The sequence below is a fragment of the Apaloderma vittatum genome, unplaced genomic scaffold (genome assembly GCF_000703405.1).
Source record: "Apaloderma vittatum isolate BGI_N311 unplaced genomic scaffold, ASM70340v1 scaffold7663, whole genome shotgun sequence".
In the NCBI taxonomy this organism is placed as follows: Eukaryota; Metazoa; Chordata; class Aves; order Trogoniformes; family Trogonidae; genus Apaloderma; species Apaloderma vittatum.
The window spans coordinates 1-23736 of NW_009707435.1; the positions used below are offsets into that span (position 1 = coordinate 1).

General features: G+C 48.5%; 1 protein-coding gene across 1 annotated transcript in view; it reads left to right on the forward strand.

The window, feature by feature from the left end:
- The first annotated feature begins 158 nt into the window (after nucleotides 1–158).
- The window catches only part of PPP2R5D (protein phosphatase 2, regulatory subunit B', delta), a 28706-nt gene continuing 5128 nt past the window's right edge, over nucleotides 159–23736 (forward strand). The window contains exons 1-12 of the mRNA XM_009866190.1: nucleotides 159–191; nucleotides 6827–6980; nucleotides 8318–8493; nucleotides 8846–8956; nucleotides 11209–11301; nucleotides 11796–11926; nucleotides 12325–12384; nucleotides 13066–13174; nucleotides 14052–14105; nucleotides 16858–17028; nucleotides 19062–19189; nucleotides 21222–21323. Of these exons, the coding sequence (XP_009864492.1) occupies nucleotides 8425–8493; nucleotides 8846–8956; nucleotides 11209–11301; nucleotides 11796–11926; nucleotides 12325–12384; nucleotides 13066–13174; nucleotides 14052–14105; nucleotides 16858–17028; nucleotides 19062–19189; nucleotides 21222–21323 (1028 nt within the window). The 5' untranslated portion in view covers nucleotides 159–191; nucleotides 6827–6980; nucleotides 8318–8424. The remainder of the gene's footprint in view (nucleotides 192–6826; nucleotides 6981–8317; nucleotides 8494–8845; nucleotides 8957–11208; nucleotides 11302–11795; nucleotides 11927–12324; nucleotides 12385–13065; nucleotides 13175–14051; nucleotides 14106–16857; nucleotides 17029–19061; nucleotides 19190–21221; nucleotides 21324–23736) is intronic.

Below are 23736 nucleotides of genomic sequence, written 5' to 3' on the forward strand. Positions count from 1 at the left end.
CGGGCTGGCTGCAGAGGCGGAGGTGGGGAGGGTCTGAACTCTGCGGAGAGAGGCTGAAATCCCACACAAGGTGAAATTTTTCCCTAACGCGTTTTTCATCGTTTCAGGAGTCTCCGAAGTCGACCAAAAGCACCACAAAGCCCAGCAGTGGCAGCAGTAGCGGGAAGGATGGTGGGGCAGAGAATTCGGAAGCGGGAAGGCTTTTGCTTTGGATACAGCATCGTGTGTGTGCAGCTCCACTTCAAGGAGGAATGGCATCTCTCATGCTAGCTGCTTCAGCCTGCTCTGCAGGATAATGTGTGTCACTGAGATTTTAAGGAATCAGAGGAGACGGTAGCAAAGGCTGAAGTGAAGTTCGTTCCCCATTGAAAGTTGCCCCAAGTGGAAGAGGCGAGACCGGTCTCGTACCCTCCAGCCCCGGAAAAAGAGCACGAAGCTGGCTGCAGAGGTGGGCAGAGGGTGATAAAAGTTGGCTGCAGAAAAGGACGAGACGCAGTTATCCAGGAGGAGGAAGCCTGACAGACGCGAGCAGCTTCCTCGCTCTGATCAGAGCAAAGCGCAATAAACTCCATTGTCACCTTGTGTCAGAGTGAGAGAGTAGTGAGAAGTGATTGAAAAGGAACATGTTCTTCTGAGGCGTTTTCTGGAGGAATGAGATTGAGAATGAATGGATTGGACACCTGAAACAATAGAGGCACACTTCCAGAGATTAACTGGTTCTCCTGTGGTGTGACAGCATCATTGCTGAGTGCAGCGCTGCTCACAAGAAGGCACAGTCTGCATCCCCAGCTGTGCAGAGTCTCTTTCACTCTCAATTTTGATGTTGTCGAGCTAGATGTGTTAGAGTGGACTCAGCAGAATGTGATAATGTGATAAGGTGTGCTTAGAATTAGCAAAAATTTGCTAACTTTTCTGATAGACTCGAGTTTGTCCAGCACTCGAACTACATAGTGGTGGATTTTGAGACTTGGTTCAGTACACGTGTCCACGGAAGCAGGCATGCGTGTGTGTGGTTGATTATTTTTAATGCTGCAGTTTGGCAAACAAGCTGTGCCACTTCTATGTCTATGGAAGCCTGTGTGCCCAAGTCTTGTCTGGAACACTTGTAATTTGAAGGATTGGGAATAGGAGACATGTAAGGCTAATGAAGACAAGGAAGAAACCTGTAGTTTGTTGGGATGGTCATAGTCAAAATAAGGTTGTTTTAGAGTCTCCTTCAAAGCATAGATCTGTGTTTCAGAGCCTCAGAAAATATCCCTGCTACTAGCCACTTGGTTTCATGGTCCAAGCTGTGCTCACACCTAACCTGCCACTTGGCCAGCAAGGAATCAGAAGCTGAGTGTGTTGCCCTTGGAGGTGGTAGCAGTTTTGTAGATCCTCTTTTTATATCCCATCCCGGTCTTGGTCTCTGCCCATTTAATTTTGTGCATACAGCTGAAAACAGCTTGCTGGGAGAGCTGCCTGCCGGCTCCGAGGAAGAGAGAGAACTCCTGCCTTGACGTCGCGGGTTCGGGCTTATCCTTTATTTATTTGGCATTCTTTGCCTGCTGAGTTCACAGCTGTGGGAAGAGAAAGGAAAGCCTGGGTCTTGCAATATGAGATTGCCATCAAAGCAGAGCTCTCCCACCTCCCCATCCAAATCAGCAGCGAGCCGTGGCACTGCCCTCCTGCTTACAAGTGGTGCAGTAAGAAAGGAAGAGTAGGGAAGGCTACAAGCTTCCTTCTGTGACCTGAAATGGCACTTAATGTCTGGTTGTGCCTGGGTGCAGAAGAAAGTCAGAAGTGATGCGTCTAAGCTTCCCTCCCACAAAACATACCCAGCCACTTCCTCATACTCCAGACAAAATCCAGCCCTTCTTTAAGATGGAAGGCTGGGTCTCCTTTGATCATAGGAACAGAGAGCAGAGCAGAAAGGAGACACCTCTGCGGTGAGCCTTGCCACAGGTCTCTTCACCCTTTCCCCGTTGAGTTTGCCGTGAAGATTGTTCTCTCTTGGTGCTTTCCTGTCTCCAGACTGCTCCGCTGCAGAATGGAAGAGAGCTCTTTGCTCGCTAAGAAGAAATGTATGCCAGTTTGAATGCGATTTTCCTGCTCTTCAGGAAGCACAGAAAGGTATTCTGACTTTCATGTTGGGGGACTGTGAGGAATTAGGTAACGTGTGCTGGGAGCAAGACTCCTTCCTCGTGGCAGAAGCAGGAGGTGGTTTTACTCGTGAAGCCCCAGGAGCGGTATTGCCTGGTGGGATTGATGGCCTGAGCCTGGCCTGGTTGCTTCTGCCACTGTTGTGAAGAGCTTTATGCCCTGTAAATTCCTCCATGGAGTTATGGTCGGTTGGTTGCCTTTTCTAGGGTGAAAGTTGTGTGCACCAAAGAGAATTTTCTTTTTTCTTCATATCTCAAGAGATGCTTAAGGGCTTGCACCAGGAGAGCAGCATTTGGGCAGCCCTCTTCCAGTATGTGCTTTCCTGTCTCACATCATGCTCCGAGGAGCAGGGGAGGGCTCAGCCCTAATTTATCCTGGTACGAGAAAGTTGTGACTTGTTTTCCAGGCGAGTTGTCTGGCTGGTGGAATGAGTAAAGCTTGTTGAAGAGGAGCTCTGGTTTGACAGATCTGAGCAAGTACAGCAGTCAAGGACCTCCGGTGGGGATCTCTGTCGAGGGAGATGAAGCGCGTAGGAGTCAGTCCAGAAACCCTTAAGCATAGTTCACTGCAGCAAAGGAGCTTTTAGTGGAGTTGATTTGGAAGGGCAGATAGATACATTCAAAAGCAGACACATCCCCATGAGGGAAGGCAAGTGTTTGAGTTCCCTCGTAAGTACAGGGGTAGCACAGTGCTCTGAAAGATGCCCATCTTAGGGTGAAGCTATCTGGGATGAAGTGCCAGCCCCTGGCTTTGAGGGGGGGTAGTTTACTCAGGAAGAGACAGGAGCATTGGAGGAAAACAGGAGAGCAGGGAATGGGAAATGAAACGTTTGTTAAGTCCATTTCCTCTGCAACATGATGGGGATATGAATGGAGAGAATTTCTCTGTGGCTGTTTATGGAGAAAAAAGGAAATAATGCCAGAGACCAAAGCAGCATTGAATGAGAGGATGAGAAAGAGTTACTCCTCCTGGCCAGAAAGACTGGGAGAGGCAGCTGGGTGGGGAAGAGAGCTAATGACCTGGAAGTGGGAGCAGGGATTAGCAGCAGCAGTAAAGAGGAGAGAGGAGTTGCTCTGCAGCCTCAAGGGCAGCTTGGAGCCTTGCTGATGAGATTTGCAGCTCTGGGAGAGGGTGCTTCTGTTCACTGAGCTACTGTATTACGTGTTTTGCAGATATCTCCATGGGGCTTGTTACTGCAGTACCTGGGGTTCATTATTCAGACAGGCGTTACAGTGTGTTGATGTTACTTCTGAGGCAGAGAGCTTGATTTTAATAGGAAAGCTGTGTAACAGCAGACAAAGAGAGCAGGTACTGACTTGAGGGATGGGAAGGGAAGAGTCATCTGAGGAGGAGGAGCTGAGAGCAGATCTAGGCTGAGAAGCTTAGCAAGCAGGGAGGGGGAGTGCTCAAGGGACCAGTGAGGCAGAAGGGCTTTAGGAGTGGCGTGGCGATGCACCCAGCTGCTGTAGGAGTGCCTGCAGAGGTGAGGTCATGCATTTGTAGGAGCGCAGAGGAGAAGATGGCACAGCTCAGGGTGACTTTGGGAAGAGAGTTCCTGTCTCTGGGAGTTCGGGGTGAAAAGAAATGTCACAGAGCTCGCCCAGGGCCTGGGACTCGTTGACTTATGCGGGCAAGCTCCTAGCAAGGAGAGGTAGTGGCGAGAAAGTGCTGTGAAGCCAGAGACCTGTGCCTGGGGTAGTTCGAACACCGTTGCAATCGGAGCTGGCCTAGCCTGTTGGCATAGGTCAGCCGCTCCACCGCAGCGGGGAAGGTGGGGCTGCCGCACCGCACTTCGGAGAACAGCTTTGTGCTGTTCTACAGTCACTTCAGCATGTGCAGAGTGTAACAGCCACCGGCAAACAGTGTCTCCCAAGCAGATGGCTTTGCCGTGGTGGTGTGAGCCCTGCCTGTCAGGACTGGACTGAGCCCCATCAGGTTGATGTGTGCCTGCAGCCATGTGGTGGTGCTCAGCTGGTGCCAGTGTCAGGGGAACGATCCGTGAGGTTGATACCTGTGCGTTAAGAAAAAAGCTTTCAGTTTCAGCAGTCTGCTGTGTTTTCAGGGCTGGAAGCTTCAGAGAAGGAAGTGTTAGGAAATTTAAAACAAGCTTCTTCTGATTCATGTGGCTGAGGTAGGAGGTGTTGAAGGCAGAGGGACAGGAGGCCTGCAACAGGAAGCACCTCTTGAAAGCAAGTATTCAGCTTGATGCCAAACAGTCCATACAGAAGCAATCCGTCCTAAAACTCTCTGAACACTTTAGCGTAAGATTGTAGCTTACCTCCTCTATCACTGGATTTTCTCGAGCAGACTTGGTTGTGTGATTTTTTTTTACCTGCATATGTCTGTTTCTTAAATAACTAGTAGCTAAACCTGAAGCTGTGTTTTGTCTCTCTCCGTGCCAGCTGTTGAAGACTGTAGAAGCTGGTGACAAGGTGGTGCAGTGGCAGCCTGTTAGCATGTGATACCCACACCATACTGAGAACATTTTTCTGTGGCATTTCGGGGTGAGTGGGGAACGCACAGGCATGTGCTGTCAATTCAGAGGACCCATGTGTCCTGCTTCCCTCAGCGTTACCTGTGAGGCTGCCGACACACCTTTTGTTTCTCTCTGTACCATCTTTTCTCTGCGGTGGCTCAGCATCCAGGTTTGGGCCTTCTTCCATGTCGAAGGAGAATGATACAGAGTAGAGGGCTAACCTTCCCAAAAATGTCTGGACATCTGAGTGGCTCACACTGCCCCGCTACCCAAATATTCAGGATGAGGAATGAACTTCTCGCTCTTGGAAGGCTGCCAGCAAGGATTCAGCCTGACTTAACTGAGGAGAGATCACTATTCGGGGATAAGTTGCTTCCAATTTGTAGTGTGGGCCTGCTTTGTCTGGCAGGCACAGCTGTTTTCATCACAAGCTCATCTTGCTCCCTGCTCTCATCATGGGACAATGCTGCTCTGTGAAAGGAATCAGATCAAATCCAAATTGAAGAGAGTTCAGATCTTGTTGTCTCCCCCACTTTGGCTCGGAGCTGAGCTTGAAATAGAACCAGGCAGTCCCAGATCTGAACCAAGATATTTCTGGTTTCTTGTTCTAAGTAATGGCTTGACAAAACAATTGGGTGTTCGTGTTGGGTGCTATTTTTCACAGGGCTTCTTTGCACTTGCTCTCCAGATCCTAATCTGCAGAGCAGTGTCTACCTGTAGGGAGCTTTCCCTGTTCCTGACCTGCTGCCTCCCCATATGCTGTGGGTGCAGCAACGCTTTCTCTTGCACCGTGATGCTGTACTGCACCGCTTGGGAAACTGTCAGGACTCAGTTCAAGGTGAGGACTGTGCAGGGTAAGCTGCAGCTCAGCTGCTTCTCACAGGAAGAGACTGGCCAGGTTTTGTTTGAAGGAGAGCTCTGATGAACTTCTGCGCGGCTGGTGCTTTCTCTCAAAATCCTGCTGGTTGGTGTTCCGGGGAGGTGTGCATTTGTCCCTGTGCTGTGTGTGGCAGCTGGGTGTTTATGGCAAAAGGAGGAGGGAGACATCCAAGGATTTCGCCCACCCCTGCTCGACATCCATTGTGTCATGTCTTAAAGAGGTTCACCCTGCAGGTCCTTGGCTTCATGTGCCAGTGGAAAGGAGGTGGCAGAGCTGAGGAAGGGAGCATTGCTGGGCCTGTGCAGCAGAGCCAGAGTAGGCTGAGCACTGTCCCAGCAGAGCCCTTTGCTCTAGGCTTGCTGCAGAGATGTTGCCTTCTTCCATATTAAGTTTTCCATGAGTTGGATTGATGTGCTGTTAAAAGGTCAGTTATTGAGCCAATAAGTCCCAAGTGGGACTTGAACCAGCAGAGCTTCAGCTGGTTCAGAACAGAGCCGAGCCGGGGAAATCCTGGCTTTAATTTCTGGCCGCCTGCTAAAAATACAAGTGTCCCTCTGTAAGTGCTGTTTGACAAGGACAAAGCAGAGAGGATGTCTGCTGGAACAAAGTGCAGGCAAAACATTTGATGTGGAAAAAGCAAATCGAGAGGAGAAGTCTAGGCAGCAGTGAGGCTGGGACAAGGTGGGAGCAGCCAGGACAGGTTGAGAAAGCCCACAACTTGGGACATATGGTTGGGACATTATGGCCTGTGTGGTTTGTAGGCTGACGGCTCCTGGTCTGTGGATGCGGCAATGATTTCAGTGGTCTTCACTCTTGCCTTTCTGGGGCCATCATATCTGTTCTGTACTGCATGTTGCTTTTCTTTTCCCCACGTGGTTCCCTGCAGAAGGATAAGGAAGCAACTAGCTAATTGTCAAAATTTGTTTGCTGTGTGTTGTACTGAGTGCTGTAATTGGAGACAGAGGCGCATGAAGATTTCTGTTTGGACCACGAAAAGTTCTTATTTCTGCTATTCTGTGTCAACAAATTTGTGTAACTTGTTGCAAGACGTGGTTTTACTTTCTGTATCCCTAGCACCTGCTGTGCCCAGAGGCTCTGGTGTCCTTGTCATGCCTCGCAGATATTTGTAAAACTGATGTTCATTTTGCAGGTATGCTGCAAATGCAACCAGTGGGCCTAGAGCTCTGCAGGAGTGGGTGAACCGCAAGCGCAACAGTGAAAAATGTGGCCAGTTTCTTCAGTCCAAGAAGATTTTAGTGGCATTTGATTGCTTGTGAGGCTTTTAGGTAAAAACTTACGAGTTGTTTCACTCTCTTCTCCATCATCAGGCCCAGCAGCCTCAGCAGCAGCCACAGCAGCAGCAGCCGCCACAGGAGCAGCAGCAGACAACTTCAAATAAGCGCTCCAGTAACAGCGCTCCCCCACCAACCCCGCTGAATAAGATTAAGTACTCGGGAGGACCCCAGATTGTGAAGAAGGAGCGCCGGCACAGCTCTTCTCGCTTCAATCTGAGCAAAAATCGGGAACTGCAAAAGCTCCCAGCCCTTAAAGGTAAAGACTTCAGTACTTAGCTTCCCATTTGAACTGATTTAAGCCCTCATGCTTATTGTATTTAGGATTGCCTTAGATTCTTCAAGAGGTTGTGTATGAAGCTCATGAAGTGCAGAGGCTTTGATACAGACTGCTCTTGGTTCTTACAGCAACCCGTTCCTGGGCAGGGACCAGGCCTTCCTCCTCCTTGTGTTTCCATTGTACATTATGGTAGTGCTATTGAACTTGTCCACCTTAGGGCAACTACCCACTATTAGCAGTTAGTCTACATAATGGTGCAATTAAACATGACTTAAGTGCAGACAAGGAGAAAGCATTTTCAGCAGTCAGTCATCCAGACCCGTTGCTGACATTGCTCACAGAAGCAGGCAGTGTTTTCTGGCAGGGTGACTGCCTGAAAGCTCAGCAGCCGTTCTGCAAGCAGGAGTTGAGTTTGCCTGGCTGGCCTTAGCGCTGAGTAGTTTCAAGTGGCAACATATTAAAAGGAGAACATTGTTAATATCACGTCTGAGCCACCTTGGCCCCTCTCTTATGGGCCACTCTCTGGGAGAAGGGTTAGGCTGCAGTGTGCTTTGACCAGCTCCCTTTGTGACTGTGGGGTATCGCTGCTTTGTGATGGGAGCTAGTTAAGTGAGTTCCTTTTCCAGTGTACTTTGTACTGGAGGGAGATTGATGCTTATCAGAGCAGAAGCCAATGCCATGTTTGATATCATGTTATAGCATAGTTGCTCCAGAGCCCTTGCAGTCCCTCAGCCTCCACTGTCCCATCTGTACAACTACCTGAAAGGAGGTTGTAGTGAGGTGAGGGTTGGTCTGTTTTCCCATGTACCGAGTGACAGGACGAGAGGAAATGGCCTCAAGTTGCTCCAGGGGCGGCTTAAGTTGGGTATTGGGAAAAGTTTTTTCACTGAAGGCATTGCCGAACTTTGGGATAGGCTGCCCAGAGAAGTGGTTGAGTTACCGTCCCTGGAGGTTTTTAAAAGACCTGTAGATAAGGTCCTTAGGGACATGGTTTAGTGCTGGACCTGGTTTTCCTAGGCTAACAGTTAGACTAAATGATCTTAAAGGTCTTTTCCAACCTAAATGATTCTATGATCTCCATAGCAGGGATAACACTACCTCTCCCTCTTCCCTCACCAGCTCAAGGGGGATTGTGATGAGGGAGAGGGAATGCAAGACAGGGAGCAAACCATGCTGATACCTTAGGCAACTCCAAAGACAGCTGTCCCCGCTTTCTCTGACAGATGCTCCTCCACACGAACGAGAAGAGCTTTTCATCCAGAAGCTGCGGCAGTGCTGCGTGCTTTTCGACTTCATCTCTGACCCCCTCAGTGACCTGAAGTTCAAGGAGGTGAAGCGAGCAGGTCTCAATGAGATGGTGGAATACATTACACACAACCGTGATGTTGTCACTGAGGCCATCTATCCTGAAGCTGTTATCATGGTAGGGCATGGGGCCAGTACATGCTTGTGTGCTGAAGAAATAGGGACTGTTCAGAAGCGTGGGGGCAAGGAGGGTGATAGGGATTTGTCAGAGTGTGACCCCAGTCCTACCCAGAAGTGGTGGGGGAAGTTATAGTGCCTGGTGTAGGGAGAGGTGGAAGCTCTTGTCGCTGGCAGACTGCTCTTCTGCAGTTCATATGCAGGCTGTGACCCTGCAGCCTCAAAGGAGGGAACTGTTTGTGGGCACACCTGTGGCAAATCACAGTGTGTTGCTCTGCAGTGAAGGATTTGTTACGGGGAGGACCGTCAGGAGGTGCAGGGCTGTCATTCATACACCTTTTCACTCCCCTCAGTTTTCAGTGAACCTCTTCAGGACACTTCCGCCATCATCCAATCCCACAGGCGCAGAGTTTGACCCTGAGGAAGATGAGCCTACATTAGAGGCTGCCTGGCCACACCTTCAGGTGAGGAGGAGCTGGGGAGGGGTTATAGAGCTGGTCAATTTATCACCAGGGAGTTGAGAGGCCGTGTAGTGCTGGAGCCTGCCAGCCCAGCCTGCGAGGGTCGCTGGTGTGGGGCTAAGGAGAGACCAGGCCTGCCGCTCATGGGCTGATGGTGGCTTGTAGGTGATGCAGGCATCAGGGATGGATGTTCTGGAAACAGGCTGTGTGCAGCATTCACCTGCAGATGGCTGTAGTTCCACGTGGCACTGAGGTAGGCTGGGAGGGAACACTTTACCGGGAGTGAGCCATATTGCCTATGTAAGAAGCAGTGTTAACAACCCTCCTGAAGGCAAAAGAGCCCTCATCCTCTGGGTTTAAGGTGCAGAGCAGGGCAACAAAGCTGGTGAAAGGTCTGGAGAATAAGACTTGCAAGGAACAACTGAGGGAACTGGGATTGTTTAGCCTGGAGAAAAGGAGGCTGAGAGGAGACATCATTGCTCTCTTAAAACTGCCTGAAAGGAGCTTGTAGTAAGGTGGAGATTGGTCTCATCTTCCAAGTAACAAACGAAAGGACAAGAGGAAACGGGCTCAAGTTGCACCAGAGGAGGTTTAAATTGGATATTAGGGAACATTTCTTTACTGAAAGAGTGGTGAGGCATTGGAACAGGCTGCCCGGGGAAGTGATGGAGTCACTATCCCTGGAGGTGTTCAAAAAATGTGTAGACATCGCCCTGTGGGACATGGTTTAGTGGTCATGGAGGTGTTGGGTTGACAGTTGGACTTGATAATCTTAAAAGTCTCTTTCAACCTTAAAGATTCTATGATTCTAGAATTGGGGACAGCACCTCTGTCTGCTTCAGTGCTCCTCCCCTTCCCCAGCTCCCTGGGAGGTACAAGGAGGAAGAGGACTGCTTGGTGCCAAAGTAAAGCCTGAGCTGGCACCTGCTAACATATATTTCCTGCATGCTGGATGTAATTCAGTTGCACTAACTGGAAGCAAACATTTGACCGTTAAAGACTGGGAACTGGAGAGGAGGAAAAGGAGAAGGGGACTAAGGATCTTTTCATTAGGGTCTGTGTCCTGGGAAATAGACTTTAAGACAAACTATCTGTAAAAGGTTATGAAAGCAACAGTGAGAATGGCGCAGCAGAGCTCAGCAGTGGAAGCCAGGAGTTAAGATTATGGGAGTCTCCCCAGGCACTTGCACAGGAAGGTGTTGTCAAGCAAACAAATGCAAGAGCCAGGCACTGCAGAGTGAAGCAGAAAATGCAGAGAGGAGATAAGGTGCAGTTCTGCAGCAGTGGTTAATCACTTCTCACTGCTGCAGTTGACATAGGGATGTGAGTGTCAATAGAGTGGTGTGTCCTCAGCACCAGAGTGCTGTGAGTGTTAGCAAGCATTTGTTTCTCAGAGTTACGTCAGCAGCAGACAGCATAGGTTTGTGGCAAGTGTGGGCTGAGGTTTTTGGTCATTTTTTTCTGTACCGCAGTCCTTGGCAGCCAGGCCCTGCCTGTGGATGGGTGGCCCCATATCTGCTTCACCTCCAGAGCTGCTTCACAGGCCTTTGAGGTGCAGCACTCTTGCTAAGCCTGGTGGCCCCTCAGAAGTGCTAGGCAGCGTCAGCCCTGGAGTGGACTCGTCTCTTCAGGAGGAGAGCAGTACCAGAAGTTGTCGTTTCAGTGCTGACAGCCTCTTTAGAGCAAGCTGCCCTTTATTGCCCAAGTGGGACACAGCATGCAGCTCACATGGCTTAGCAGGGCCAAACCAATCTGGAGTCCATCCCCGGGAGGCGGAGGACACAACGTATTTTCCTGGGATCTGTTTCATTTCTCTGCTATTCTGTTCTTCGTTGGTGTGTCTGAAGAGCTTCCAATGAAGCCTGAGCCTTTGCCATCTCCTCTGAAGGTTTCTGTTCTCTGTAGAGATGTGAGCTGAAGGGAGGAGAAGAGTTTCCCAGGCCTAGTGTATTTGTCTGAGTAGGTGACTGTTGTCCTTGGTGGCACCTGAGGTGATGAGATCTCATGGAGCCTCAGGCAGTTATGTGCCACCAGCCCCCTGCCCATTAGAGCAAGGGCAGCTGAGTTGATCTGACTGTGTGGTGCAACAGGTTCCTGTGTTCTCTGTGCTCCCATTCAGGCTTCCCAGCCTTTCCCTGAATCCTTAAAGAGAAGGAAAACATTTAAAATCTGAAGGAAAACATTTAAAATCTGAAGTAAACACTAGTGAGAGGACGAGAGGAATTTCTAAGTGATCTTTCCTTTTCTCCCCATAGCTGGTGTATGAGTTCTTCCTCCGGTTCTTGGAATCTCCTGACTTTCAACCAAATGTAGCCAAGAAATATATTGACCAGAAGTTTGTACTATCTGTAAGTAATCGTTGCGTCTGGCACTGTGTGCCACCTTTGTAAAGGACATGCAGCAGATTTTTGGTCAGGGTGTTATGCAAACAGTCCAGCGTTGTCAGCAAGGCTGTTGATGTTGATTTTCTTTTTTCCTTTCTATAGTCTTGAAAGAGCAGCCAGAATTCTCTGTGCAGGGCAAGAGTGTGTGCAAACTGTAGTCCCTGGAATTTACCACTTACTGTACAGGTGGGGGCCTTGCAGGGGAAATATGGGGATGTGCAGCTTTGTAGAGGGTGCAGGCCATCACCGTGCTTCCAAAGATGAAAGAAGTGCTGGTGCTTCCAGTCTGTGACAAGGAGTCTGCGTGTTTCAGGGAGGTGACTACCGTGTCCAGGGAGCTGAAGGCATTACTCAACTGAAAGAACCAATTTTATTGCTCAGGAGTGGTGCCCAGTGTTGCTGGTAGCTTTGTCCAGAGAGGCAATATGCAGACACTGACTGAATTTCTCTCTCCACAGCTGCTAGATCTCTTTGACAGTGAAGACCCGAGAGAACGAGACTTCCTAAAGACTATTCTGCACAGGATCTATGGGAAGTTCCTGGGTCTGCGAGCATATGTGAGGCGGCAGATCAACAACATATTTTACAGGTGAGATGTTTCTTGGTGCCACTGGCCTAGAGAGTGAGTGGCACAATCCACTGAGATAAATCTGGGGCACTAGGCTGTGATTCTTTCTGATCCAGACTGTGATTAGCCAGGTGACTTAGTTATGTCACATTACTTTGGTAGGGATAGCATTCACCTGTGTTTATGAGCAGTGAGGATGCGATAGTGCTCTCTTCAGCACACATAGCAAATATTGGGGCCTGTAAGCTTTAGATGATCTGGGGACCACGAATTTATTTGCTTCTGTTTCTTACACCTTACCCTGTCATGTTGGAGTTCTGTTATTTGCTAGGACACTCCCCATCTCCAGTGTTTTTCCTTCCTTTTGCTTATCAAACTGTATCTAGTGTTTGGCATTGACCTCTTACTCTTCTCTGTAGGTTCATCTATGAAACAGAGCACCACAATGGGATTGCAGAGCTACTGGAGATCCTAGGAAGGTAAGGGCATTTTTGGAAGTCTCAGAGGGCCCATAGTGAGTGAGGCCTTCCAGTCCCGTGTGCTACCTGAACTGGCAGTGCCTTCAGCAGTTTTTGCAGGAGCCACTTCTTCCAGAGGATCTCAGTCTGATGAAGCACACAGTGAAAGTACTCGCCATCCTGCCAATAAAGGCAGTGGTAGCATTTTCCTCCCCAGGTTTATCTCCTGTTCTTTTGAGTGTGAGCCCAGTCACACTTGCTGCCTTGCCTCGGCAGACTCTTGGGTAAAACACAAGAGTTCCTCACAGCCCTAAGAAGCCTCAGCAGTGGGAAGCCTTCTCCATGCCTTCAACTGCCTTCCTGTTTGCAGCCCTTTCTTATGCCGCCATCCTCCTGTGCTGTAAAGTACAGACCTCGAGGACTGGGCTGCCTCTGTGCTGGCCTTCCCCAGAGGTTCTGCTTAATTGTGTGAGCTCAGTCTGGCACAGGGCACAGAAGAGCCCAGGTCCCATCAGAGGTGTTTCCCTGCAGTGCTTGCTGAGGGAAAACTGTTGATGTGCATGGTAGGCAGTTTGGGCCGCAGCCACCACACTTCTTCTGGTGGGTACTTTCTCAAGTGACTAATGAGAGCTAGGGCAAGCCACAGTTTCTTTTGAGGTGAGAGATGCTAAAGATGTTAATGAGATTCTTATTTCTTCTCAGCATCATCAATGGGTTTGCTTTGCCTCTGAAGGAAGAGCACAAGATGTTCCTCATCAGAGTCTTGTTACCATTGCACAAGGTGAAGTCTCTCAGTGTGTACCACCCGCAGGTGAGAAGTACTTCAAGTTCCCAGGGCACAGAGCGATTCTTGCAAAAGCCATTGTTAAGGCTCATTTATAGCTATTAACCGGGCTGCATTACTATGTGGTGCAGAGTTCTCGCTGTGAGATGTTTTGGGCTCTGTAACTAGTCCCTTACTGTGGTGGTTTGTCCCAGCCTTGTAGTGCCTGGGCCCGTAAGTATACGTGTGTGCTTTTTGCTATTGGCTGATAGAAGGATAGCCTGCTGTTTTCTGCTGCCTTAGTGCTGTGACCCGCTTTGACTTTCTGTGCTGGAAGTTTGTGAAATATTGGGGCCCTGCTGAAAGCAGAGAGGTAAAATTCTGAGCTGCAGTCATCAGCCTGCACGTGTGGTGTGTCAGCTGTTAGTCACTGCTGAGATATACAGATAAATCCGTGTGCTGGGCTTCTAAGCTGGTATAGAGATGGATTTCTTACACTTCAGAATACATAATAGAAAAGTAGAGAAGATCAAGACTCAGACTATGAAGTGAAAAGGTACAGGTACTGAGCAGTGATGTCTGCTCTCCCAGCCTTGTTTTTATGGGGCAGGGCTTCATGATAGGTTTGTTCCTCTGCATGTGTGCAGCTGTGCGTGCATTTGAATATATTAGCTGCACACTGCTCTAGGTGGCTTAAGTTTTATATTTTATGCTGCGCAAATATCCTGAGCTCAGGCCCTGCCTGTTTGGTCTTAGAGCCTGCACTTGCTGTCAGAAGAACTGGATGCATTTGGACCTGCAACTGTCTGCTCACTACACACACTGCAGAAGGCATAATGTGACTTCCCGCCTAGGGTGGTGATGGCACTTTATTCCCAGGTACACTTGAGGAACCTCTAATCTTGCCATGTTTTTTTTCCTGCAGTTGGCGTACTGTGTTGTACAGTTCTTGGAGAAAGACAGCAGCTTGACGGAGCCAGTGAGTAACCTTGCTTAACCTCGGTGTGTCAGTCAAGTCCTAAAAAGCTTCACAGCTCCCTTACAGCAAAGGTGAAAAAAGGTTAAAGAGGCTGGGATTCTGCTGGATTGTTTTCTGGGTTTGCCTGGTACCCTGTAGGCAGAGGAGGAGGTGATGCTCATGTGCCAGCCTTTAGCATTCCCTCCTGAAAGGTTCAGGAACCTGAGCGATAGTCTTCCTTTGTGCTTCAGATCTTAGTGGAGCAGAAGGAATGCTATACCAAGCTGTCCCTTCAGGGCAAAGCTTTCAGCTAGTGACAGATGCTGCAGAGATAAAACACAAGCCCATCCAATATCTGATGGAACCAATATGAGCTTGTGGGTGCCCTGAAATAGTGAGAGTTCACTCCAGACTACAGAGTTGGCTGAAAAACCGCGAGGGTGAGGTTAGAAACCTGAGACATAGGTCTGCTTAAGTAAGCCACTGTTCCTTGGTGAAAACTTCTGCTGTAGCATCAGTTTGCTACCTCTGTAGTATCAAGTCACGTTGTAGATGCATTTGCCTTCAGGATGTAGCACTGGGAAACGGCAAGTTCTAAAATGTATGAGCAGGGTAGATGGGGACCTGACATATTCCAGTCACTGGCTGCATAGACCTGCAGCATTAACCAGGCTGTATGCTGGCTTGGCACAGGGTGCAAGCAGGAGAAAAGTGTTTCTCCACCCACTGCAGGCCAGGAAATGTCTTCTACAGAGTTGAGCTTCACAGCCTCAAAACAGCAGATGGCCAAAGAACGCATGCTTGTGGCACTGTAGCAGGGAGCACCAGAAAGTGAAGCATTTTTATGAGTAATGCTAGCTGAGGTCGTTCTGTTCTCTGGCTGAAATGCGTGTGCTCATGGTGAGCCTGACTGCGCTCGGTGGAAGCTGGTCAGCTGTTGTCAGCTTTCTGGCTCCTCAGCTCTGACTGAAGCAGACCTCCCAAGCTGTTCCTTTAAGTGTGGGTCTTCCATTTCCTGTGTTCCCAAAAGCCTGCTCTGAAACAAACTGCATAAAGTAGCTTCCTGATCATGCCAAGTACTTCCTGTGGCTGACATCCAGCCTGACAGCCTCCTGCCAAAGCACTTACTGGAGGGAGAAGAGAGAAAGAGAAATCTGTCAATATTTCCAGGATTCATTTTTGCAGCTTACTCAAATTGTAAAGCTGCAGAGGTTGATACTGCTTCCCAGGTAATGGGTCAGTTACCCCTGGATTAGAGACCCAGGTCTCGTCTGGTCCTTGGGGAGAGCAGTGAGATGACCCAATTTCATTACCTTCAGTGGGTGTTGCGTTGGGTCTCAACCAGACATGCCAAGGCTGTTTTGCCACAGGTCTTGTCCTATTGAAGCACCCTGCTAGTGAAGGTTTTGAGTGGACTCCTGAGATGACGGGGATTTTTGAAGTCTTGCAGAATTACAGGGCTTGTGCATCAGCAAGGCTCTGAATGCACCAGGAGGTTTTGCCACCAGTGCTGGAAGGAGGGCAGATCACTCACTAGGTCCACACTCACTTGGAGTGGGCCTCCCAGAAGCTTGCTCAGCAAGGCTTGACATGGTAGCTCTTGCGTTAACAGCAGTCTGAGTGACTGCCAGGTGAGCAGGGCCTCAGATGTGCTCAGTAATACCAAAGACAGACTTGGCACACCTTGCACCGCCTTAGCTGTAGGAGAAATTACATCTGAGTTACTGAAGCTAACTTGCAGAAGAGGCAGACCTGAGTAATGACAAACACCAAGGATACCAAACTCTTGGCTCCTCAGGCCTTGATTTGGTGGAAAAATAATGCTCAGATGTTTCTAATCCTGCTGCTGTGTTGCTCACTACTGTCCCTTCATGGCTGTGAACTTCCTCCAGAGTGCTGGCTTCAGGATCAGGTTACTGAAGTACACAGAGTTTGAGAGAGCAAGTCCCACCGCCAGTTGTGTGCAAATCTCATGTCCCCGGAGTCAGCATTTCTGTAAATGCTGTACCAGTGACCCCAACAGAGTGAAGATCTGCAGGATCTTGCATCTGTGTCTAGAAGCAGATGGATAAGGAAGGAAGCAATGTTTAAAAAAAATAAAACAAAAGTGGAATATAACCCCTTCTCTAGTATATTCTTCCAGTATCTTGTAAGCAGTAGTTTACTCAGCCAGAAGTTGCATCTGCGACGTCATATTTAATTATCACCACTAAGTGTGACCTCCATAAACTTGTCTGCTCCATTCTGGAGCCTGAGCCTTCACAAAGTCTTTCAAGAATGAACTGCATAATCCGATTACTTTTGTGTGATTCCTTTTCCTCGTCCCAAACCTACCCACTGCATAATTTATTGGGCGCTTCTCAGAGTTCAAGCTCTGTGGTGTATTGAGTAATGATTCCTCAGTGACCTTCTCCACAGCATTTCCAGTTTTAATACTTGATCTTCCATGGTTGCCCTGCATCATTTGCCAGCCACCGCCCGCTCTGGTTTGAGCCTTCCGTGTTAAGCTGTGTTTGCGGAAAAACGTGGTTCTAAGCTTTGTGTTTGTAGTACAGAATCATAGCAGCCTGAAAAGTGCTGCTGTCTTGCGTGTAACTTGGCGGAGTTTGGGCTTTTCTCTTCTCTGTTCCATGATACCTCACCTGACTTTCTGAGAAAGTCACTTTGGTTACTTCCTCCCCTCTGCTGTTGTGAGCAGACCCTTAAAAATTTATTTCAGAGCTGGTGTTAACTTTCAGTCTCTAACGCTGTCTCTGTTACCCTCCCCACTCAGGTGATTGTGGGCTTGCTGAAGTTCTGGCCGAAAACTCACAGTCCCAAGGAGGTGATGTTCTTAAATGAGCTGGAGGAGATCCTGGATGTGATTGAGCCATCTGAATTTGTGAAAGTTATGGAGCCCTTGTTCAGGCAGTTGGCCAAGTGTGTCTCCAGCCCACACTTTCAGGTGGGTTGCAGCTCAGGGAGGGGATAGGGCACTGGCTTGTAACCCGCTTGGCATGTGAGGGTGACACCACAGCTTTTGGGCTTGTCTTTGTGGATCAGTGGCCTATGGAGGTGTGACCAGGGTGAGTATTGGGGTGACATGTGGTGGGAGGCAGCAAGAATCCTCACCATAACCACAGAGCAAGCTCTGCCAAAGAGAAAACAGAATGAATTGGTGGAGCCTCTCCTGCTGTGCTGTGCCATTCAGCACCAAGTATTCCAGCAAGTGGGAGCGGAGGTGCTCCACCACCTGCTCTTTTGGCTAGCAGACATAGAGGAGATCCGTCCAGTGTCACCCTGTCGCAGTAAAACCAGGCTGGCTGCAACGCTGGAGGGAGGCCAGCCAAAGAGACAGTGTGCGGGGAAGGTGCTTTGTATTGTTCTGGTGTAGGTGAGAGTGAGGTATACTGAAAAAGTGCTGGAGTCTGCTGCCTCCTCATTCTCACTGAGCGGAAGATGGCTGTAGTACCAGGCAAAAATAATCTCTCTGGCTGGTAGTCTTAAGGTTTAAAATGTCCAGGGTGGTAGGACCTGCTGGTAGCTCCTAGCAGGTGTTCTTGGCTCACTGGTTTAGGTTTCCATGAAGAGTGCCCAGGAATAAGATGGCTTACTGGTGAAGCACGTGGCTGACCCAGGTATGGGTGGGGTGTTAAATAGTGACATAGTCCTCTCCCAGAGCAAGAGGCAGACTGGCTTCAGTCTGTCTTTTGGTACAGAGAGCTACAAAGTCATGTGTTTACAAGCCAAAAATGAGGTCAGTCTAGGTCACATGCGTATGTAAAAGATCACCGTTTCCTGGAAAGGACTAGGGGAGCCTGATGGAAACCAGCTGGACATGGATTGCTGGTGTGGTGATGGGAACCAAAGGGCTAACATGACCTTTGAGTGTGGAAGGAGCTACCACAGCAAACTGAGCAGCTTCAGTAAAGTAGGGTAAAGGCTGGAGGAGAGGCATCCTGTACTTGATAGCAGCCCTCATCTGCTGCCAACTCTTTGAAAAACAAGACTGAAAAACCTGGGGGATGTGAAAACACTTTACAGCCTAAGAAAATTAACCCCTGACGTGTCCCATACAGTCAGGCTGAACAGTCTCTGTGTCTGTGGCGTGTCTGAGAGAAAAGAGTAGGAACTCACTTCGTAAGTCTGAACACCTTGGTAGGGGAGATTTTCTTCCTACTGGATTGGGTGTTAATCTAGCAGACAAAGGCTTAACAAGATCCAGTAGCTGGAAACCAAAGCTACCTGAGTGAGCACAAGTTGAGTTTCACTTTATTTACTCACGTGGAACAGTATGTTAAGGGAATATAGTGAGTTCTCCATCTTCCAAAAATACAAAACTGAGACTGGCTGTCTCTCATCCTAGTTTTTTAAGCCATTCTCAAGCTAGCACTAAATGCAGGAATTTAGCCTGGTGATCTGCATTGCCCAGATCTGTGGTTAAATATGAAGAATTGTGGTTGAATCTGTCGCTATGTGGAAACTTGTTAGACTTGTTGGTCTTGTTAGAGCAGGATGGCTGCCCCGAGATTTTCCATATTTTCACCCTTACTAAATCAGAGGGATGAATTGTGGGACTGGTGACTGAAGCATGCTCCAAAGCCCAGAGAGTCTTTGTTGTGGGGAAGGCCAGGGAGGAATGGAGTTCTGAAGGAGTCTTGCAGCTAGTCTGAGATGGTACCTGGAGTGGGTGACATTGCTGTCCTCAGGTGTTGGGTAAAGGGTGTTGGAGTCATCAGTATGTCAATGGTAGGCTTGCCTAGTCAAGGACGTGAGGGTTTCCCCAGGAAAGTGAGGAGTGTCTGGCACATGCGAAGGGAAGGAAAGCTAGGCAGCAGGGTTGAATGGCCTTGTAGAAGCTGGCAAAAGTCAGCCCTGCTGCCTGCGCTCTGGGGAAGTGTTTGCTCCTCATCTGGGTGGTGGCAAGCACAGTTTCCCTGTGCACCACAGGTATTACTCAAGGAGCCTTTCCAAGGATGGCTTTCTCTCCCACTGCAGGTGGCAGAGCGAGCACTGTACTATTGGAACAACGAATATATCATGAGCCTGATCAGCGATAACGCAGCCAAAATTCTCCCGATCATGTTTCCAGCGCTCTACAAGAACTCCAAGAGTCACTGGAACAAGTAGGTCTTTTCACATGCCCTGGCACTTGCTGTGCATGCAGGATCGCTTGACCTACTAGCGATCTTGGGGCATGCTGCTACAGTGCAATGACGCGTGGCGCTTGGCGACATGAGGTGCTGAGCCAGAGGGGTTGTTAGTATCAGCATGGAAAAGTGCCACAGCAGACCACAGTGGCCTTCTTCTGCAAGGGGTCAGGTGCCTGCAGTGACCTGCCTTGGGGCCACTGAGTCTGCCCAGAGTTTGATACCTGCATGTCACTAATGCTGCCAGTCTCTCCGAGGTGTGCGGTAGATTTTCCAGACAGATCCTGGCTGCTTGTTAACCAGTGATCACCCATATGCTCTTCCTGACCAGAGACTGTGGCTACTGCGGTGCCTGACTCCTTGAGTACGGGAAGAACAGAGAAAGCAGAACTAACTGGGCAGGTGTCCCATGTCAAATTACTGCTCTCTTTGATTCCTCAGTACTAGTCTGTTTTATGATTCTCCCATCAACTTTCTTTCTTCCAACTGCTTCTTCAGTTGGTTCCTTACCTGGTCAATTCAAGTTGTATAACTCACTTCTTTTTAATGAGTTAGTTAAAAATACTCAGTCCACAGCCAAGATCTTAAAATCTTTCAGCAAAAATCACAAGACCACTAAAAAAAAAAAAGTAATCTTCCCCTATTCTGTAGAGTGGAAAAAAGCAAAATAATTAATTCTAGGGAGGCTGGGCAAGTCCAGGGCTTAGGAGTGTACTGTGGTAGCAAACACAGGGTTGTGAGGTGGAACTTATGTGCAGAGAGCTCCCCACTGGTCTGTTGCTTGACCGCTTCCTTCTCTTCATTGTATGGGGAAGCATGAACTTGAGCCACCAGTCATGGGTGCCCTAAAATCTGGGGTAGACACAGACATGAACACACACAAACACTCAGATTCACGCACACGTGCACCAGCAGGCACGTGCATGTGCAGACGGGCACGTACATGCGTGTACACATGGGGGTGGTGTGTGTGCACACAGGCACGTGTGCGTGTGCAGGCAGATGCACACAGGCGCACTCTCACTCGGTGTTGCTGCCCCTCCAGACCAGAGTTCAGAAGAGGACTTTATATTCTTGTCTGAAACCCTTCACTGTTTCTGTTTCCTTGTACGAGTCAAGGTTCGTGATTCTGCTGTTTCTTTCTTTTCTTCCTGTCTCCTTCCCAGTGGTGTGGCAGAAGAAATCCTGAAGGTGTTTTCTTCTTCTCCTTGTCTTTGTTTTAGCAGTAGCCACATCCTGTCAGGGCAGCTTGAGTACCTCAGATTCTGCTCTTCCTTCCTGTAGCTTGTCTGCTCCAACACTTTGTCAGACAGCCTGCAAAGTCCGGCCGGGCTGTAGCTCTCTTCCTTATTCCATCTGTAGAGCTGGCGAGGCACAGAGCTCAGTCTACTGAGTCATCTTTTGCCTCTGCGTCAGGTATTTCAGAGATAGGTTCAATACTTGTTTTTATTCCCCGAGTCAGTCCTTGTCCCAGAGACACCTCAGATGCAGTGCAACCTATTCAAAAATTGGTGACATGAAGTAATTTTTTCTTCTGTGGTATTCTCTGTGCTGGTTCTCATCTCTACAGGGCTGCCACACATCTGCATTTTGGGCAGCTCAATGTCAAAGCTCACGACTGAATACTGGGCAGCCCAAAAAAGTTGTTGTACAAGGAGGCACTAAAGCTAGTCTAGACAAAGCCCCGTTGAGAACAGCCCTGAACAGGTCCCTGGCATCCTTCCATTCCAGTTTATAACAAGAGTTAAATGTGTGAATGCATATTTTTGCAGTCGTTAACCACAGTAGAGCAGACTTGTCCCAGTGGTCTTGTGTTTCTTCTGCTATGCTTGTGAAGGGGGTATTCCCATGGGAAGAACTGGGACTGCATGAAAATCTTTTGTCACATTGCTGCAGTGGATGAGTTGCTGCTGCTGTTAGCTCTTGTCTGTGCTGCTGGTGCTAACTCAGGGCTGAGAACCTGGAGGATGCCACTATGACTTGTTCTCCTTTCCTCATTCTTTTGCAGGACAATCCATGGATTGATCTACAATGCACTGAAGTTGTTCATGGAGATGAACCAAAAGCTTTTTGATGACTGCACGCAGCAATACAAGGCGGAGAAGCAGAAGTGAGTAAAGAGGTTCTTGTCGAGTAACTTGAGCCCATCCTGGAGTCTCCTTGGGGTACAGTAACAGATGGTAGATGCCAGTAAGCAGAAGGGTAATGGAAAGGTGGTCCAAATCATTTTGTCCAAAAGTAGGACTCCTCAGCAATAACTATGTCTAGGGATGACAAGAGGCAAAATGTGCTCCCTGATAAAAATCCTTTCAGTTCTGCTGAAGTAGGTAGCTTGGAAAAGAGTGACAGAGTTTGCTGGATCATAAGGAAATAAATTGCAATGTAGAGGATACTCAGCTTTGCAGAGATGCTTATGCTCTGCCTTGGCAATATTTACCAGCTCGTAGATGTTGTAGTGATACCAGTGGAATCCTGCTGCTTTAGAAAGACATTTCTGAAGATCTGTGCTGCAGGGGGCATAATGCATCTTTCATGCCACAGGATGCTTCCAATTTTCCAGTAATAAAGATGGAATAATACCTGGAATTTCAAAGAGCAAACAGTGGGGGTAAAATCTGAGCTCAGCAAGTACCTGTGCAATGGTGCTGTAAAGTGGGAAAAACTCCACTTTTTCTGCTTCCTCATGCTGATTTTGGTACTTGTACGACTTGCCTTATGAGCGAAATCAGTTCAGTAAGGTAGAAAGAAACTGGTTTTTTTTCTGGGTCTGTTTTCTGCTGACTTAGTGACATAAAGTAGTGCTTCTCATTCCTGGATGATCCAGGACTGTCACAAGAGTGACGGTGGGGAGAGCGGGGCTAACCCTTGCTGGCAGTGGGGAGCTCTGGGATACGTTCAGTTGTTTTGTGAAATAGCAATAAATAACAAGGTTGATACACGAATCAGAGCGTGGGGCTGGGTAACCTGCATGTAGAGAAATTAGTCACAGAATGTTAGGGACTGGAAGGGACCTTGAAAGATCATCTAGTCCATTAACATCTAAACTGGGAGCAAGGAAGATTTTCTTTTCCCCATTCTAGGGCATTTGTGAAGCCCACGAATGTCTGCACATTTATTTTAAGTCACAGTGACAGCACATTTACTATGAGAGCTACCTTGTGTTTCCACCAAGAGCTTTTTCTACCTGTTTAGCTTTTACCCATGCTGACCTGCTGAGGGTGACTGTTCCTAGCATTGGCGTGTGGCTGATGGAGGATTGTTCTGGAAAAGGTCAACAAAGCTGCTCAGAGCTGTCTAAGAAATGGATGGGTAGAGCTGCACTGTTTTCTGCTCATGTTAAGATGATTTTTTTTTCCTCTAGCACTTTTCTGCCTAATTATACTTCAGAAAAGCTTGCACTGGGTTTTTAACAAGGATATACCTTTTGCTCTCTTAGATAACCAAATTTGGTAAACCGTCTGTTTTAAAGCTTGGTGGGCGGGATGTGAAAACATCTTTTAGCAGCTGAAAACGAGCCGAGTTTACCTACGGTGAGCATAATACAATTCCTCAGCTAAATGGGATTTCCCTGCCACAGGCACCCAGATAAGGAGGCCTTTTTGGGCAGAAGAGAAAGGTGCTCAACTCTGCTGCCACCAGCACAGCACTAGTAGCTGTTGCGGGCTTGAGAAATGTGAAAACGTTCCCCTCTGAGGGAATGCTACAGCTGGGAGAGAACGTTGTGAAAGGTCTGTAGGGACAGGCTGGGAAACAACTAGAAAAGGAAATCGGTGGTAGAAGGGAATGGGGTAGGACAGCAGGCTGAGGGGAAAAGCAGCTTGTCTGGGCAAGGAGGTAGAGACTTTGGGCAGAGATACCTTGAAGACCCAGGGGGGTGGTAGTGTTAATGTCAACAGGTAGTAGGAATGGGCTAGATAAAGGGATGAAGTTAGAGGAGGAGAAACAAGTAGATTGGGGTTTGGGCAAGAGGCCTGGGACTGGACAGGTCGTAGGACAATGGTCGTGGGAAAGAATAGGGAGGATGAATTAGAAACCTCAGTTTACTAGAGCAGTATGCTTAAGTCCGTAGTAAAAAATGTCATCTTTTCACAGAATCACAGAATGTCAGGGGTTGGAAGAGACCTCTAGAGATCATCTAGTCCAACCTCCCTGCCAGAGCAGGATCACCTAGAGCAGGTCACACGAGAACATGTCCAGGCAGGTTTTGAAGGAGACTTTACAACCTCTCTGGGCAGCCTGTTCCGGTGCTCTGTCACCCTCACAGTGAAAAAGTTTTTCCTTATGTTTACATGGAGCATAAATGCTCCTTGTCTTTAAAATATCCAAGAAATACAAGCAAATCCATGTGCACATAACAGTGTGGCTGCATGTTCTGAAGTGTAATAGAACCAGTTATTACTGGAACAAATGGAGTTAGAAAAAGCATGGTTCACAGACCAGAAAAAGTGTGGTTTAGTGATGTCTCCGTGGTGGAACAAGACCATTTTGTAGCCAAAGAGTCTGCTGCAGGGTTTGGGATGGCA